Source organism: Sceloporus undulatus, chromosome 4, assembly GCF_019175285.1.
Source record: "Sceloporus undulatus isolate JIND9_A2432 ecotype Alabama chromosome 4, SceUnd_v1.1, whole genome shotgun sequence".
NCBI classification, from domain to species: Eukaryota; Metazoa; Chordata; class Lepidosauria; order Squamata; family Phrynosomatidae; genus Sceloporus; species Sceloporus undulatus.
Window position 1 is genome coordinate 4106779 of NC_056525.1, and position 18540 is coordinate 4125318.

Here is an 18540-nt window from a genome sequence, read left to right on the forward strand (position 1 = left end):
TCGGAGGATCATCCTGCGTTTAGTACAAGCGGATTGGTGATCTAAAAAGGCCAACAATCCGGGGACAAACAGTGTCCTTTTTGTGCAGAACAGCCACATCGGAAAGTTCTCTTGGTTTTGTTGATGTTCCATGTTTGTGGTTTCTTTCTGCGTTGTCGTTTCTCTTTAAGACTTGTTCGCCGTGAGCTTTCAAAAAAGGATGCAGCTGTATGGATAGTGCATTCCCATGCCTCCCGATGCATAGGGCCAGGGTGGAACCATTGTTGGCAATCAATTTGGCCAAGGCTGAGATCATTGTTTCATGAGGAGTCCTTGTATTCTTCTCTTTGGAAGGCACCTTCTTATGCTGACTGTGTGAGTTCACCATAGAATACATATTTTGGGAGGCGATGGTCTCCACATCTCATAGACCGTTGTCCTGCCAGCGCAGGCTGGTCCTCAATAGATGGCTCAGCTGCTGGTGATCCCTTGCTTGCTCAACGACACGCAACATTTGTCACATTAGTCAGTCAGTGTAACTATTTTTAGAATTGTGTGTTAAATCAGCGCTGATAAAAGCATTAAGGATCGTTAGGTGTGTTGGCAATTAGGTGACCACTTTTCAGACCCACTAGAGGAGAATAACGCAGTTACAATGGCTCTATACACATGGATTTTTTTGTGCTTCGCCTCAACGTGTTTGTTACTACCAGACTCTTTTGTTGCAAAGCCTTTACGAAATGCGCTATATTACTTTGCATATCTGTGATTGATCTATTTATCAATCTTGGCATACTAGACAGGAGATGATGCTTCCCAGGTAGGTGAAACTGTATGAACAAACTTGACCACAGATGTGGCCTACAGTGATGTGGGGATGGGGATGGTAGTGTTCTTCCTGTCGGTGGCCGGATGGTAGAGAACTTCCATTTTCTTCAGAGACTGACTTCCAGTCCAAAGGAGTCTGCAGCTGTTGCCAAAACAAAAGCTGTTAGGCGCTGCAGAGCTGCTTCCATATGGGCAAAACGAGGGCAGCCATTGTCAGCAAAAAAGCAGCTTCACGGATATATAGTTTAGAGGTCTTAGTGTGGCCTCAGTGGGCTTTAAGTTTTAAACAGGAGCTACCATCAGTACACGTAGTGTATATCTTAATCTGCCAGAGTCGTCTTATTTGACGATCTCGCCGTAGCCCTTTGAGCATTCATGCTGAAGAAGATGTAAATAGATCGTTGAGTCGCGAGAACACAACCCTTGTTTCACACCTTTGTTATTAGAAAGGGTTGAGAGAGCACTTGCCATATCTGAACTTGACCTTTGGCCTCTTTCATGTAGTCAGGATGATCATTTGCGAGGAATTTTCTGGGGGGGGCATCCTAGTCGTTTCAGGATCTGCCACAGACTTTATCTACTCACAGTGTAATCAAAGGCTTTGGTGAAGGTCGACAAACTGTTTTACATTCGACGTCTTTGTTCTGTCTCTACATTTCTCTTGCAGTTGTTATACGGGCAAATTACCATGTTTGTAGTGATCTCCTATTAGCTCTAAAGCCGCATGGCTTTCAGGGATAGACGATCATCTGCAATAGCAGGGATAATCTGTTCAGCACGTATCCTTGCAACGGAGGATTTTTCAGAAACAATGGAGAAGCAGTGTTATACCTCAATAGTTATTTGAGCAATCGGGATTTCTGCTTCTTTTTTCTTGTACAGGGTTTATGATTGGATGGCATCTCGGACGATTCTGATTGCAGTTTCGCCTTTTTCCCAGCAAACTCACAAGAGTCGTTGGAGTTAGCATGGAGTACATGACCTCCATTGTTTTTAAGCTTTCAGGTGGAATTCCATCAAATCTGGCAGGCCTTGCCGTTTTTCATCTGCTTCTGGCCTTAAGGGTCTACTTCCAAAGTGAGAGGAGCTATGTCCAATTCATTTTTCATTGTGTTGTGTGTCATATGTTGAATAGCTGAGTCTTGGAAACTTAACTCTGTGGCACTAAAGAGGCTTTGGAAATTTCAGCCCATCGGTTCATGATGCGAACAGCTTATTACTGTGATTAGTGTTTTGAATCTGTTACTTTATAGGGATGCTTTGGATATGATAGTGTAGATCAACAACCACTGCTTTTAAGAGCTTCGTATAAACATCTCTGAATCACCCAAGATCTGACAACCATTGTGTCTTTTCGCTTAAAAATTGATACACTGTTTGAATGTCTCGAAAGTTTTGTTGGAGTTTGACTACCATGCGAGGCGAAAGGCTGCTTTTTTTTGCCATTGGCAGGATTCGGACTGGGCGAGGTGTGCTTTGGTGAAGCAGTTCTCTTACTTTGCACAACAAGTCTCGGATCTTCTTGTTTGTTTCATTCCAACACAGTCTTGGTTTTCTTGAGGGAGCAATATCCTAGGCTAAAGGATTCTTACCGCAGATTGCACGCTGCTGTTTTTGATATTGTTGACACAAAGCGCTGTAGAAATGTCGAAGACGCTTCTACAAGATGTCTTACAAGTTTTGTTTGCCAAAGTTGCACTGGAAATTGTCTCTTCTATGAGCAGCTTGTTGAATGATTGTTGATTGGACGTACTCCTACTTTAGGGATTGCCTGCACCCACTCTTAGTTTAAACTTAAAAATGAAGATTTAAGTTTGAAATCTTAAATGAGCAGTGATTGTTTGACATTCTGACATTTGGGACATTCAACTACGGGTTAGACGAAATGGACGAAATATTATCTCTGGCAATCACTAGGATACTAAGTTCAATGAGGTGAACCCAGTGTTTGGATACTGGGATGACATCAACGGTTGTATCTGCAGGACTAATTCTTCTCGTGAAAGATTTTTTGTATTGTTTGTAATAGTCAGCTGCTGTTCTGCCACCAAAACTCTAGCAGGAGGCGTTCCATTATCATTACATTTTCCAACACCATGCTTGCACTAAAAACACTTTCCAGGTTTCGAAGTTTCTTTCCTTACTCTGGCATTGAAGTCACACTAGGATTAATGAGTTTTTCTTCTGCAGTGGATTTTGTATAAGGTGGCGTAGGTCTGAGTAGAATTTGTCTTTTCTCGAAGGGTCGGTTGCATAGTTGGGGTCTATATATACTGAATGAGAACAACATATAGTGGGAGGCCGTCGTAAGGAGATAATGCGATCAGATGTCTGTTGGCATGTTTATGACGTTTGGAGGCAATCGGCATATGGACTTTGATCATGAACGGCCTACACCTGAAAGATGTTTTTTCAGTTTATGGGTTTGCCCGACAGTAGATGAGTGTGTAGCCAGCACCATCGTTCTTTAACCGCTGCCTTCTCATTGTGAGCAACGAACTTATCACAAGAGCAGCAAGGTCGATGTTAAAGTCATGACAGTTCATGGACTATTAAGCGCCGAATGGCGCTTCAGGACGTCCACTATCGGCAGAATCTTGCATGGTTTTTTCTGCTAGTTCCAGCATGGCAATCGTTTACGTCTATATTTGACACCTTTGGAGTGGGGTGTGTGCCTTTGTTTTTGTTCTTTGTTTGCACCCACATCAGAAGATTCCGTTTGGCTCGCGGGTTAGCCAACCGTGGTTTGTTGGGTATTGAGCTTTACTTTTAGGGCCACACTTTTTCTAGGCCTTCTCCATATGGAAGCAAGCAGTGGCACAAGACTGTATGCCTCCCAGTCAGTCTCAATGACCACAAGTCATGAACATTGCAGGGTTGGGTCTGTTGCTTCCAGTGCATCTTTTTACACCTGCCGTTTGTCCATCGGCCTATCGTATACAGGGTTTTTTGGAGATTGGTATGTATTCCTTCGAGCCTGTGCAATGGATTTTTCTGTGTGCACAAACACAACTGGCCTCACCCTTTCTTTAAAACCAGAGGTTCATCTTGCTGAGGCTCTTGACAAGAATCGGACGGTAGCAGCGAGTTCCATAGCCTCGGGTCGTAGGTATGATTTAGACGTTTCCTTCTCTTAGATGGTTTGACCTTACAGGGTTAGACGAGCACCATCTGCACGGGTTTGGGATTAGAGTAGAGTTTTCCTTCTCCTAGGATGGTTGCCATACGGCTAGAGAGCCATCCTGCCATTTGGTTTGCTCTTGGTAGACCCCTTCGGTTGTGACACTGTTCTGGCATGGGAAGGCCCTGCCGGTGGTTATTATGACTACCGCCAACATAGCTAACACCAACATTCATTAGGGTGCGCAACGCCTCTTCCCCCACGACCAAGGGGTGGCGTCAATGTAGATGGCAATAAAATAATAAAATAATACATAATAATAACTAATAAACTGAAGAAGAAGAAGAAGAAGAAGAAGTTTTTATTTTATTTATATCTCCTGCTGCTTCTCCCTTCGGATTGTATGATTTGGAATGATGGATGTTGTAGTCCAAAGCAAGGGAGGGAAATCACTGCATCCACACTGGAGAAAGAACCCGGTTTGGCACTGCTTTAACTCTTTCTGGCTCAAGGCTATGGGGCCCACAACAAACTCCAACTCCCAGAATTCCATAGCCTTGAGCCAGGGCAGTTAAAGCAGTGCTCAACTGAGTTATTTCTCCAGTGGAGAAGGAATGGGAGGCAACCAAATAATAAGAAGAGTCCAAGGCTATATAAGATGTACAATAGAAGAATTGCACTCTTCAACAACAAAAACAGCCCTCCTCCCTGATATTCTGCTTTCTGCAATGTTTGAAAACGCGCTTCCATTATCCAAAGAATATTGCTTGATTACTAATCTTGTCAAATGCTGGCGTCTCATTAATGTTACAATAGATTAATCTCGGATCTCAGATCTCCAGCTGCACGAATTGGCTGTCACAATATAATTTGTAAAACTATGCTCTAAAAAATACTTCGCTCAGCATTCCAAAAGGGAAAACATTTCATAAATATTTCATAGCTCCATTTTGAGGCCCTAGAAAAGAGATGGAGGAGGCATTTAAATCATTCTCCTTTCCCTCAAATACAAAATTTATCCGAGACTCTGCCGGCCTTCCCGTTTTTCTGTACTTACTTCTGGTATGAGCATCCCCATGTTCTTAGTGTGGAGGCGGAAGTGAACACCTTTTGGAATCTGAAACAAAACACACACACTTTCTTTAAAAATGGAAAGCAGAAGTCAACATTTTGGAGTATAACTCCCTGAACTGCCCATGTTGACAGAGGGATTCTGGGAGTCGCAGTCCAAAAAGGTAACATTTCCAAGCAATGTACTATGCTGAGATCCCACACTAACAACCTATAACTTTATGCTCACCAAGTTATGTGATGTTTGAATGCACCTAGTTAGTAAACTATCACGTTCTACAATCCAACATTCATTTACATCTGCATGTGCAATCTACATTATTCACCTGTGCACAATGAAGATTGTGCATCTGTGGGCAATGCACATGCACACCTCTACACAGCTGTATGCAACACATAACCATCTGCAATGGCATCACATGTGGAACTTGGCTTCTGCAGTCTTGAATCAAAAGTCTGCATGAGATAAAAATCATAGGCTCTTAGAGACTATGGAAAGGACACCAAGGGCCATCTAAGCCAAGCCCCTGCTTTGCAGGAATACACAACTAAAGCATTCCTGAGAAATGGCCTACCAAGTTTTGTTTAGACACCTCCAAAGATAGAGAGTCCACTGCACTCTGAGGCAATCTGTTGCACTGTCAAACAGTCAAGGAGTTCTTCCTAATGTTTACTGGAATCTCTTTTCTTGAAATTTGAATCCATTGTTTCGTGTTCTAGTCTCTGGAGCAGCAGATAACAAGCTTGCTCCAACATTTACATGACATCCCTTCAGATATTTAAAGATAGCTATTATGTCATCTCTCAGTCTTCTCTTCTTCAAGCTAAACTTGTCCAATCTCTTCCATAAGGGAACTTCTGCATGCATAAGGCACACATAGATTTTGGGCATTTTATAGCATTTTTAAGGATTTGAAATGTTTCGCAAACATTATCTAAATATAGAATTCAAAGACATAGCCATGTCAGTCAGGAAAATCAATACACTAAGAGATCTTGTAGCACTAACTGAAGGAAAGACATTGGTAGCATGAGCTTTCATAGCGATGTATGCTCAAGGTACAAAAGATCATGCCTCTTTCTTTCAGTTAGTCTCAAAGGTGCTACAAGATCCCTTTGTATACTGTCTAAATGTAATCCTCACAACCCTGCAAGGCAGGGATGGGAATCAAGTGGCCCTCCAGATGCTCTTGGATTGTAGCTCCCAGTAGCCAGCAGGGCTAATAGTGAGGAATGCTAGTAGCTGCAATCCAACCACATCTGGAGGGCTACATGTTTCTAACCCATGTTGTCAGGTGAAGTCGGTATCTCCCATATGGCAGACAGGAGCCACTGAGGCTGAGAGAGAGCAGATGGTCCAAAAGAACTCTGTGTCCAGTTCTGGGCACCACAATTCAAGAAGGATGTGGACAAGCTGGAGGATGTCCAGAGGAGGGAAACCAAAACGGTATGAGGTCTAAAAAAAACCACCAAGCCCTATGAGGAGTGATTTAGGGAGCTGGGGATGTTTAGCCTGAGAAGAGAAGATTGCTATGATAGTTCTGTTTATGTATTTGAAGGGGTGTCATATTGAGGAGGAAGCAAGCTTGTTTTCTGACGCTCTAGAGAATAGGATGTGGCACAATGGATGCAAACTACAGGAAAAGAGATTCCACCTCAGCATTAGGAAGATGCTGTGACAGTGGAATACCTTGCTATCTCAGAGGGTGGTGGAGTCTCCTTCTTTGTAGGTTTTTAAATAGAGGCTGGATAGCCATCTGTCACAGAATCATAGAGTTTTTGCAATCAATGCTGAGAGCAAACCACCGCATGCCCCTACAGATACTTCCACATACAATCATAAGACCACAAGACAGGACTTTTTTGGAGACGGCCTTGCCATGTGCAGAATGCCCACCCCAGAGAGACTTGCTTGGCACCTGAGTTCTGTTCTCAGCACCAACTGGAGGACCTTTGTATATTCCAGGCATTTTAAGACCTGTGCCAGTACCTCTGCTCCTTCCCATTTTTATCCTACAGCTCAATTTGGTTTGATATGGCAAAGTGTTCCATTCTGTGCTGCATCTTTGGTCTGGGATGTGTATGCTGCTTCTTTACTCATGGTTTTATTTGTGTTACTGCAGTGTTTGTGTTTTCAATAGATTATACAACACCCAGAGAACTTTGGTTGGCAGCTGGTTTAAAAATGCAATCAGCCTATCAGTCATTTGCTCAGTGAGTAGAGCTTTGAAGTCGGCTGAAATCCAAAGCCTTTCTAAGCAAATGTGCAGAGCTAGACGCCATGTGGCAATCTGGGAAAAAGCAGTCAGGGCCGCTGGTTTCTATGTCAAAGCTGAACTGAATCTGTTCTGGGTTTTACTCCAAACTGGGGGCAGTCCAGACCTCTGGGGGCATCTACATGGTAGAAATAATGCAACCACTTTAACTGCCATGGCAGTTTAACTGTTATGGCATTTACAAGGGCCAAACACCTTGTAAAACTACAAATCCCAGGATTCCATAGGATGGAGCTACAACACTTAAAGAGGTGTCAAATTGCATTATTTCTATAGTGTAGATGCATTCCTACATCCAGGGAAAGCTCTCGGGTAGAAGAAAACTAAACGCAGCAACAAAATTTTCCAGGAGCTCCTCTAAAATGTGGATCAGACTATTAGTTCCTTGAATGTTCTTTGCCCCGTTTGTTGTTGTTGTTGCTGCTGCTGTGTGCCTTCAAGTTATTTCTGATTTATGGCAACCCTAAAGTATGGGGGTTTTCTTGGCAAGTTTCTTCAGAGGGGGATTGTCATTGCCATCCTCTGAGGCAAAGAGAGTGTGAACAGCCCAATGTCAGCCAGTGGGTTTCATGGCTGAGCTGGGATTTGAACCCTGGTCTCCAGAGTCACTCAACACTCAAACTGCTATGCTACCTTGGCTCCTTTGCCCTGCAAAAAAGATTTAAAGGGGAAGAGCGCTGGTCTGGAGCTCTGTGGTGGAGGACTGTTGTGATCGTTATGTGCCTTCAAGTTGTTTTCAATTTATGGCAACCCTAAGGAAACCCTATCATGGAGTTTTCTTGGCAAGATTTGTTCAGAGCGGGTTTGCATGGTGCCACAGCAGTTAAAGCGGTGTCAAAGTGCATTAATTCTGCAGTGCAGAAGCAGCCATGGACAGGTTTGGATTAAACCAACTAGCCTCAAAAGTGCTAGTGAAAAGCCCTTTTAATGTGGCACTGGAAAAACACCTGCATTGATGCCTTAGGGTCTTCTCTATCTGAGGTGCCACAGCAACAAAGGCCTTCAGATGGTTTGGGTTTGGGATGGACAATTTGGTTGCTCTCATGCCTTTCTATTCAGAGGGCCACTGTGGGAAACAGGACTAGAGGAACCTTTGGACTGATCCAGCATCCAGCCTTAAGATATTCCCGCTGCTCTTATCCATGTAGCCCTACCATATTATCTGTGATGTTCACCCATAGCGCTCCAGCCTTGAAATACACAGAAGCGGCTGAGTTGAGGATGAAATCGGAGATCGCCAGGAGGAGCATGGAGTCCGACTGGTTGGGCAGGTGGAAAGGAGGAACCGGGAGGAGAGCATGTACAAAGAATTTCCTAACTGGGAAGAATTCACCCTGAAAGGCACAAGAAGGAAGAATGGTTAAGTCAGGGACTATACATCACACGTTCATAGTAGGCTTCTTTCTCCCTCTCTTTCATTGAGAAGAAAGAACTGGGTAATAAAGCTCAGAGAAGATATCTGGAAAAGTGGGACACCAGATCCCATCTGATCTTGGAAGCTAAGCAGGGCCAGCCCTGGTTAGTACTCAGATGAGAGACAGGTGCTGTAGGCTTTGGTTTCATCTGCACTGCAGAAATAGTGCAGCTTGACACTGCTTTACCTGCCGTGGCTCAATTCTATGGAATTGTGCGGTTTGTAGTTTTGTGAGATATTTAGCCTTTTTTGTCAGAACGCTCTAGTGCCACAACAAACTACAGATCCCAGGGTTCCAGAGCATTGAGCCATGGCAGTTAAAGCGGTGTTAAACTGCATTATTTCTGCAATGAAGAATAGACCTCTGTTTCAGAGTCCTCACATAAGAAAACCATATGAAATTTGTGGAATCACCTTAGTAGGGTTGCCATAGTCCAGTCCCTCATATCCGGGCAAAGAATTGGCATATTATGCAAATTATTAAAAATTATGCGCATTATTCAGGAGCTATTTACAGGGCTACCCCTGAAAGAACACCTCTGGGAATAAAAAGAGCCATATAATTGGGAAAGGACAAATTGATAAGATATTAAACTGTGGTCTTTGTATTTGATGCATGTACTTTGTTCCGTTATGAAAGAATTGTAATATGAAATCAAAAGCTAAAAATGATATAATTTTAAACACTGGGCATAAATGTACAAAAACTAAATATATAGCAATAGGAAAATAATTCCAATCCAAAAGCTAAAAGAGAAATATGTTTAAATATAAAGAACAGTAGAATTGTTGTAAAACTTAAATTTGAGTTAAGAGAAAACTCATATAAGATTAAAATAGCCATTATTATAAATTTGGAGGTCTTTATTTTTAAGTTCTTTGTAGATGTTTTTGTATACTTGTAGTTTTGTCTATGTTTGTCACAAGGTAGATGGATGGCCATATGTGTCTATAAGTGTTTATGTAAATGTTTTGTATTTTGTATTTCAGCCGTTGAGGGGGAGAGTAGGCTGGCCCAGCTCCATCAGGGCTAGCATGACTCCTTAAGAGTCATCTTTCGACCTATGGAACAGGCTGGCTCAGCTCCATCAGGGCTAGCCTGAAGAAAGAGGCTCCTCCCTCCATAACTGTCATCTTTTGGCCTGTGAGGGGGAGAGTAGGCTGGCCCAGCTCCATCAGGGCTAGCATGAAGAAAGACGCTGCTCCCTCCATAACTGTCATCCTTCGGCCTGTGAGGGAGAGAATAGACTGGCCCAGCTCCATCAGGGCTAGGCTAAAGAAAGAGGCTGCTCCCTCCTTAACTGTCATCTTTTGGCCTGTGAGGGGGAGAGTAGGCTGGCCCAGCTCCATCAGGACTAGCCTGAAAAAAGAGGCTCCTCCCTCCATAACTGTCATCTTTCGGCCTGTGAGGGGGAGAGTAGGCTGGCCCAGCTCCATCAGGGCTAGCATGAAGACAGAGGCTCCTCCCTCCATAAGGGTCATCTTCCAGCCTGTGAGGAGGAGAATAGGCTGGCCCAGTTCCATCAGGGCTAGCCTGAAATAGAAGAGCCCTCCCTCCAGTCCATTTGCCTTGGTCCAAGCCTCAGAGGGAGAGAAGCTGCTGGATCTGATCCCCTCCCCCCTCACCATTCCCTTCTCCTTTTGAGTCGTGTCTTTTAGATTGTAAGCCTATTATTCCCTGTGTTGTAAGCCACCTGGATTCCCAGTTATTGGGCGGCATATAAATAAATCCTATTATTATTATTATTATTGGTCTATGTTCTTTATGTTTCTTTTAATCCCATAAAGCTTTAAATTTAAAAAAAATGTACATTATTAATTTCCATTTTGATTGTGCAAGTTCAACACATTAATCATTGCGGTTTCCTGCTTCATCACCAGAGTGCTGGTGCCACAATCAACGACAATTCCCAGAATTCCATAGCATTGATCCAAGGCAGTTAAAGTGGTGTAAAACCAGATTATTTCTGCAGTGCAGACGCAGCCTGCGAAAGTTGGAGGACAAGAAGGTAGAGTGTCTGTTTACCCTGAGGTCCACATCGCATCGATCCACACCAACATCTGGCTTGTTCACCAAGGAGTAGTCAATCGCAGCAAGGGAGTCAATCTGGGTAGAGACTGGAGAAGGACAGAGAGAAAAAGGAAATTCAAAGACCAGGGACAATCTCCAGAAAGGCACAACAACATCCAGAAATTCCTGACAGTCATGCTCACCTCTCATAGTTCTCAGGCTGTGCGCCAGTTCGTAGATTCCTCTTTCAACCTCAGCACACAGCTAGAAGTAAAGAGAATTCAACATATTTTATGTCAAAGATTAGGATGGCAATGGTAAAAGGACAAGCCTTAAGGGCTGCATCCACTCCAAGGGTGCATCTAACACCACTGGTCCCCAAACTCTGGTTCTCCAGATGTTTTGAACTTCACTTCCCAGAACCCTCAGCCAGCTGGGTCAACAATCAGGAATTCTGGGGTGTGGAGTCCAAAACATTTGGAAGATTAAAGTTTGGGAATCATTGAGCTAGACTGTCGAAACAATGCCATTTGACACCACTCTAAGGAGTTTATCACACAAAGGAGATCGGGGGTTTATCCTGTGAATGTCCTGGGGAAATCGCATAATCGCCGGGTGACCTTGGGTAAGTGACACCCGTTCAGAGGATGGCAATGGCACACACCCCTTTGAAGTGTTGGTGTTGGTTATTACCTATAAAGCCCTATATGGCTTGGGCCCAGGGTACTTGGAGGACCGCCTCTCCCCATACATTCCGCCCCGCACACTCAGATCTGCTGGGAAGCAATTGTTACGTGTCCCAGAGGCAAGATATTCTACCACCACTCAGAGGGCCTTTTCTATCTCTGGCCCCATCCTCTGGAACTCGCTTCCGCACGAGCTCCACTCAGCCACCTCCCTGGAATACTTCAAAAAGGGGCTTAAAACTTTTTTGTTCCAGCAGGCTTACCCCTAACATTCCATGTTGCCCCCTTCTCTCTCCTCATTGTTCTTGTAATCCTGTACTAGTTGGGGAAAAATTTTTAACTGGATTTTAACTGTTGTTAAGATATTGTGAGATTTTGTATTTTTTTGTATTTTAATTTTTTGTATATTGATTGTATCATGTTTTTGGCTGTTGTGACCCGCCTTGATCCCAGGAAAGGCGGGCTAAAAATAAAGCTATTATTATTATTATTATTATTATTATTATTATTATTATTATTAAATTTGCCACGAAAACCCCATAATAGAGTTGCCGTAGGGTTGCCATGGGTCAGAAGTTACTTGAAAGCATGCCACAACAATAACAACCAGCTATTCTCCTTCAGATCATGATGTTCTGAGAGGAGGAATCTACATTAAATGCTGAAAATCTCACTTCTTTGTTGACTTCTGATCGCAGCATCCCCTTGAGACCAATCGCAAAGATATTGTACAGCCAGCTGTGGGAAAGAGAAGAAACATCAGCGAAATCTACAGCACAGCCTCAACCTATGTGATGTTTCCTAAGAGCTAACCTAAGAAAATGTGTAGCAAAATAAAGGCTGAAATCCAACACTGAGGAGCCGAGTGGAACATTATGCTCACAGTTACACAATACCACCCCAATAGTGAATTGCAATACCAAATATGTGTGTCTCTCTTTCTGCATAATGTGCATCCATATGCAATGTGCTATGCGCATTAACTATGACTTTGTTGACCAGGGTTCAATTCCCGCTCAGCCATGGAACCCACTGGCGGCCTTGGTCAAGCCACATACTCTCAGCCTTAGAGGATGGCAATGGCAAACCTCCTTTGAACAAATCTTGCCAAAACAACCTGATGATAGGGTTCCTTAGGGTCACCATAAGATGGAAGGCAAACAACACAGAGAGACTCTGTCCATGCACCCTGTTAATCTGTGTGCAATTGCATCATGTGCAAAATTCCACTTCCACAACCTTGAACTGAATAGTCTGTGTGCTTTGGATACAAATGCGCAACTGCTGCTGTAGGGGAGCCTACTAATGTGTAAAACACCAAGAGGATTCCAGTCATTAGCCTGGGTGATGTTCCTCTCACATTGGAAGGTTTTAGCAAGGCACTCTCTGTAGAAGAAACCCAGCCCCAGCTAACAATTTTCCCAGGTGAGATGGGAAGAAGATCAACCTTGCTTTTTTGCAAAAGGAGAGCGATTAGACTTCTCCAGACATCAGCTCATTTACAAATGGAGCTCTCTACATTTTCTGGGTCATATATTCCCCAAGCATCTCTAGGATGTAAAGCTATCCAGATTGTGGAGGCCAGCATCTGTGCCTTTAATTCCTGCAAAGCAGTTAAAATATATGCAGTACGATGAAACATTGATCAGAATAGTGACTGCAGTCAAGAAATAAGAAGAAGATGAGGAATGGAAAGGGCAGCCATGAAAGAACGAGGCAAGATCCTAAAGAGTAAAGATGTACAACTGAGCACTAAATTGTCCAAGGCACCATCACCATGAGCTGGACAGTGAAAAAGGGGACAGAAAGAAAACAAGCCCATTTGAGATATGGTGCTGAAGAAGAGTGCTGAGGATCCTGTGGATGGCCAAAAAGACAAATAATGGGTCCTTAAACAGATCAACCCTGAACTTTCAGGGTTGAGATTCCACCTCAACATAAGGAGGAACTTCTTGATAGTAAGAGGTGTTTGACATTGGAACACACTCTCTTGGCGAATGATGGAGTCTCCTTCCCAGAGGCCTTTAAACAGAGGCTGGATGGCCATCTGTCAGGGATGCTTTGAGAGTTCCTGCATGACAGAATGGGGTTGGACTGGATGACCCTTGGGGTCTCTTCAAACTCTAGGATTCTATATGTACAGGTACAACTATCCACCTTTGGATAGCTTTTAAACATTGTTCATGATAGTTGGAAGGTACAGACTGAAATGATTTTGTGTCCATCCAGGCCCCATCTAGAATCCTGTGTCCAGTTCTGGGCCCCACAATTCAAAAAGGATGTAGAGAAACTGGAGCGTGTTCAAAGGAGGGTGACTAAAATGGTGAAGGGTCTGGAAATCATGCCTTATAAGGAATGACTTAGAGAGCTGGGGATGTTAAGTTTGGAAAAGAGATGGTTAAGAGGTGATATGATAGCCCTGTTTAAATATTTGAAGAGATGTCATATTGAAGAGGGAGCAAGCTTTTTTCCTGCTGCTCCAGAGACTAAGACCCAATGGAGCAATGGATGCAAGCTCCAGGAAAAGAGATTCCACCTGAACATTAGGAGGAACTTCCTGACAGTAAGGGCTGTTTGACAGTGGAACACACTCCTTCCTCGGAGAGTGATAGAGTCTCCTTCCTTGGAGGTCTTTGAACAGAGGCTGGATGGCCATCTGTCGGGGATGCTTTGATTGAGAGTTCCTGCATGGCACAAGGGGGTTGGACTGGATGACCCTTGGGGGTCTCTTCCAAGTCTATGATTCTATGATTCTAGGAAGGCTTGAATTGTATATCCTTGCATAATAAGGGGTTAGAGTAGATGACCCTTGTGGTCCCTTGCCCAAGGTCACCCAGTGATTAAAGTAATGCATAGGAAAACTCACAGACAGAAGAGCGTCCTTACCTTGACTGCCCATGGAATGTCACATCCAAGTCTCCGATGGATGAATGGCAGTCAGCATACCACACATCTGGCCGTCCTCGGTCATCTCTGTCCAGTCCAAGGAGAGTAAAAAGGGAGAGCTGTTTTATGCTGATGTCAACAGTGCCAGTTTCATGTCTGCGGGAAGAAAATGAGGCTAAGAGTTGAAATCAGGCTGATAGCAAGGCAAACAGAGAGATATTATTACAGGATCTCAATGGAATAGAGAGGACAACTGGACTGGTTGGTTTTTATACTGGTTTGCTTTGTTGGACAAATGGGTCATAATTCTCACACGAAATGCTTTTGTTTTATTCCTTTATTTATTTGTTTGCTATTAAGAGGTTGTTATTGGTGGTGGTTATGTGCCTTCAAGTAATTTTCAGCTTACAGCAACCGTAAGGAGAATCGATCATTGGCAAGATTTGCTGGGGCTGGGTTTGCCTTTGCTGAGGCTGAGAGAGTATGGCTTGCCCAAGGTCAGCCATGGCTAAGAGGAGAGTCTGTGCTCAGGGTGAACAGAGGTCTTCCTGGTCCAGGGCATGCCCTACATTTCAACTTTCTGTCCAGGAGGTATTCCAAAATGTCCTCCATTTTGAGCATGACTAAGAAGCATGGATTGTCATTTATATCACTGTTTTTAGGTTTGGTTTGGTAATGTCCTACCTCTTTCTTCAGTTTCCTGCATTTTGCCGTGCCGGGTCCTCTTTTGCAGTTGGGACATCTGGTCACTCTGTCTGTACTACATCACACTGGCTCTCAAGCTATTTGTACACACACACACACACACACACACACACACACACACACTATGTGAGCTAACATGGTGTAGTGATTTGCACATTGGACCAGGACTCTGGAGACCAGGGTTCAAATCCTGGCTCAGCCAAGTAAACCCACTGGCTGACCTTGAGCAAGTCACACTCTCTGAATCTCAAACGATGGCAATGGCAATGGCAATGGCAAACCCCCTCTTAAGAAATTTGCCAAGAAAGCCCCATGATAGACTCACCTTAGGGTCACCATAAGTTGGAAATTACTTGAAGGCTCACAACAACAACAACAACAACAACAACAACATATATATTTATATTATGCCCTATACCTGAAGATCTCAAGGCAGATTACAATAAAGTCAGTTTAAAGTGTAAATAATAATTTTAAAAGACTTAAAATATATTAAATAATGTACCAAACAAAACCCAGACCATTTAAAACTGGTTAAGCCAATTGAAAATAGTGGAAGTGCAGAACATATGCTGCCTGGATAAAATCAATTAGGCCCAAAGGCTTTAATGGGAAGCCAAGTTCTCACTTGGTGCCAAATTGATACCACTGTTTGTTTCTGGAGGCTTCCAGAAGAGTCCATTGATCCTCTCTCGTTCCCTATGGTCGGGGGGGGGGGGGGGGGGGGGGCTTGTCCAACATTAGGAATAATTGTAAGAGTTTTTTGATGGAGGAATAGATTGCCTCCATGGCTGATGGAGTCCCTTTCTTTGGAGGTTTTTAAACAGAGGCTGAATGCCTATCTGGCAAGAGTGCTTGGGTTGTGTATTCTTGCATGGCAGAATGGGGTTGGGCTGGATGGCCCTTGGGTCATCTTTATGATTCTATATGTTTTGAATGGTTCTTAGCTATGGAAAGCCTTGTGTGCCAGAGGGATGGATTTTGCCCACTCCTGCCCACAAAGTCTTTCAACTTTGCAAACATTTTAATAAGCCCAAAGACTAGTTGTAGGTAATTATGTTGCTTGCAACTCTTTAATCCCAAGCTCTGGCTCTTTACAAGCAAGCAATCCTTATCCAAACCTGGTTGACAGATTCCATGTGCCACTGAGCATGAACTCTGCATTTTGGATGTTGAGGCTGAGACCTTTCCCCTCCACGAAGGCAACGGTGGAGTGGTTTACATGAAGATGCTTGATCTGGATCCTGAAAAAAGAAGGAAAGGGTCACATGTTTCTTTCAGATTACAGTGGTCCTTCCACATTTGCTGGGATTAGGGGTGAGGGACCCCCATGTATGTGGGAAAACCACAAATATAAAAAAGCTGTTCTTTTTACCTGAGATAACACCCCTCTAGGAATTTCCAGGCCCTCCAGTGAAACTCTGTGGTCAACATCTGCCAGACGTTAATCGTAAAATCATGCTGGAGGACCTACCAATGCCTAGAGAAGTGTTTTTTCTAGGACCTTCCAGGCTCTCCAGCACAACTCTATGGTGAACTTTTAGAAGAACTTCACTGGAGGACCTAGAGAGATTCCTAGAGAGAACATATTAACCAAAACCGCAAATAATCAAATCTGCAAAAGTCAAAGCCACAAATGCGGAAGACCAATTGTCCACAGTTACAGCACCTAGATACCATTTTAACTGCCATAGCTGCATCCTGAGGAATGCTGGGATGTGTAGTTTGAGGAGGCACTAGAGCTCTCTGACAGAAAATGCTTAGGAGGGTGGGTGGCCTAGACCCCAAGAGAAAAGGAGTCACATTCTCTCTTACCCTGATACAGAATAATGTACAATGCCATAAAGAGGAAAAGAATAGGAGCCACTGATGTCTTCAATTCGTTCTTTCATCAGCATTGAGGTCAACATCTGCAGCCCAAACTCCTTTCCTGCAAAGAGTGAACAAGGTCTAGGATCACTTAGATGTTTGGGGGCAACAAGAGGAATAGGTCATTGGATCGGACACAAAATCATTTCGGACTGTACCTTTTGCCTATCATGAACAATGTTTAAAAGGTGGATAGCTACACCTGTACATATAGAATCCTAGAGTTGGAAGAGACCACAAGGGCTATCCAGTCCAACCCCATTCTGCCATGCAGGAACTCTCAATCAAAGCATCCCCAACAGATGGCCATCCAGCCTCTGCTTAAAGACCTCCAAGGAGGGAGACTCCATCACCCCCCGAAGGAGTGTCTTCCACTGTTGATCAGCTCTCATTTCAGGAAGTTCTTCCTAATGTTGAAGTGGAATCTCTTTTCCTGTAGTTTGCATCCAATGCTCCATGCACTGTTCTCTGGAGCAGCAGAAAACAAGTTTGCTCCCTCTTCAATATGACATCCCTTCAAATATTTAAACAGGGCTATCATATCACCTCTTAACCTTCTCTTCTCCAGGCTAAACATCCCCAGCTTTCCAAGCCATTCCTTATAAGCCATAGTCTCCAGACCTTTCTCCATTTTCGTTATGATAGGCATTGATCTGCACCTTTTTAATATATCCAAATGATAACCTCTGACCTGCACCTTGATATCAAAAGTGCATTTTGATCTGAGTAGCTGTATGGCCCTAGCATGAGATTTAAATAACAGGTTCCCACTGAAACAAAGGGAAGCCATGGGTTTTGATATGTAAATGAATTTCCTTTCCTAGCTCTGGAAATGGATGAGATCATGCAAGGATAGGGTTGCCATACCTGAGGACTTCCAAACCGGGACAAATGTAGGATAAGGTTTGAAAATGTAGGAGTTTTTTTTAATTTCCTGGCCAGGAATTTTTTTTAAAAAGGTCCTACATTTTTAAACCTTGTCCTCCTCCTCCTCCTCCTGGCCTGGGAGGAAGCCTAGGCCTGCTCCCAGGCCGGGAAAGGGCACGGGGGCTGCTTGGCATCGCGGCAATTGCCGCGGTGCCAAGCGGCCTCCTCCTCCTCCCCGGCCTCGCAGAGGCCTTGGAGGACCCTGTGATTGCGGAGCCACCTCCAGGGCCTCGTTGTGGCCTGGGAGGGAGTGTCTCCGTGGCCGGAACTCCAACCGCGGAGAGCGCTCCCAGGCCTCAGCAAGGCCTTGGAGGACCCTGTGGCGCACGCGGGGGCAGAGGTGGCTGCGGGTGGTGCCGTCCTGGTCTTGGCGCCAAACTGGACCGGGACCGGGACAGCACCGCCCAAAGCAGGATTGCCCTGCCTACAGGCGGGATATGGCATCCCTATGCAAGGAGCTGCCTTAAAGCTGCTATCAGGCAGATGTCTTAAGGAAGTGTCTCTCTTTGTGATTGAGGGGGAACCATTTGAATCAAAGGACTGGCATTTGCATAGCCATTTGGGTCCCTACTCTGGCAGAAACATTTGGTGAGATCAAAACATGGACCTAAGATGTGAAATACACTTCAGTTTCCTTTGATTGCCTTTTGTCTAGAGACCCTGTTAAACCCTTAAAAGGTCTCCTAAATTTAGGGATGTGCTGCTGCCAGCCACTCTTGTCAGCCACTCAGTCACCGGCCTGTAGGGATGTAAAGAATATTCTCCAA

At 44.1% G+C, this 18540-nt stretch overlaps 1 protein-coding gene across 1 annotated transcript in view; it reads right to left on the reverse strand.

Annotated features, from left to right (window-relative positions):
* Nucleotides 1–18540, reverse strand: part of LOC121929892 (bactericidal permeability-increasing protein-like) — a 44473-nt gene that overhangs the window by 13614 nt on the left and 12319 nt on the right. The window contains exons 3-10 of the mRNA XM_042465882.1: nucleotides 16793–16907; nucleotides 16099–16221; nucleotides 14273–14428; nucleotides 12061–12124; nucleotides 10904–10964; nucleotides 10716–10807; nucleotides 8430–8609; nucleotides 4986–5045 (exon numbers count right to left, since the gene is read on the reverse strand). Of these exons, the coding sequence (XP_042321816.1) occupies nucleotides 4986–5045; nucleotides 8430–8609; nucleotides 10716–10807; nucleotides 10904–10964; nucleotides 12061–12124; nucleotides 14273–14428; nucleotides 16099–16221; nucleotides 16793–16907 (851 nt within the window). The remainder of the gene's footprint in view (nucleotides 1–4985; nucleotides 5046–8429; nucleotides 8610–10715; nucleotides 10808–10903; nucleotides 10965–12060; nucleotides 12125–14272; nucleotides 14429–16098; nucleotides 16222–16792; nucleotides 16908–18540) is intronic.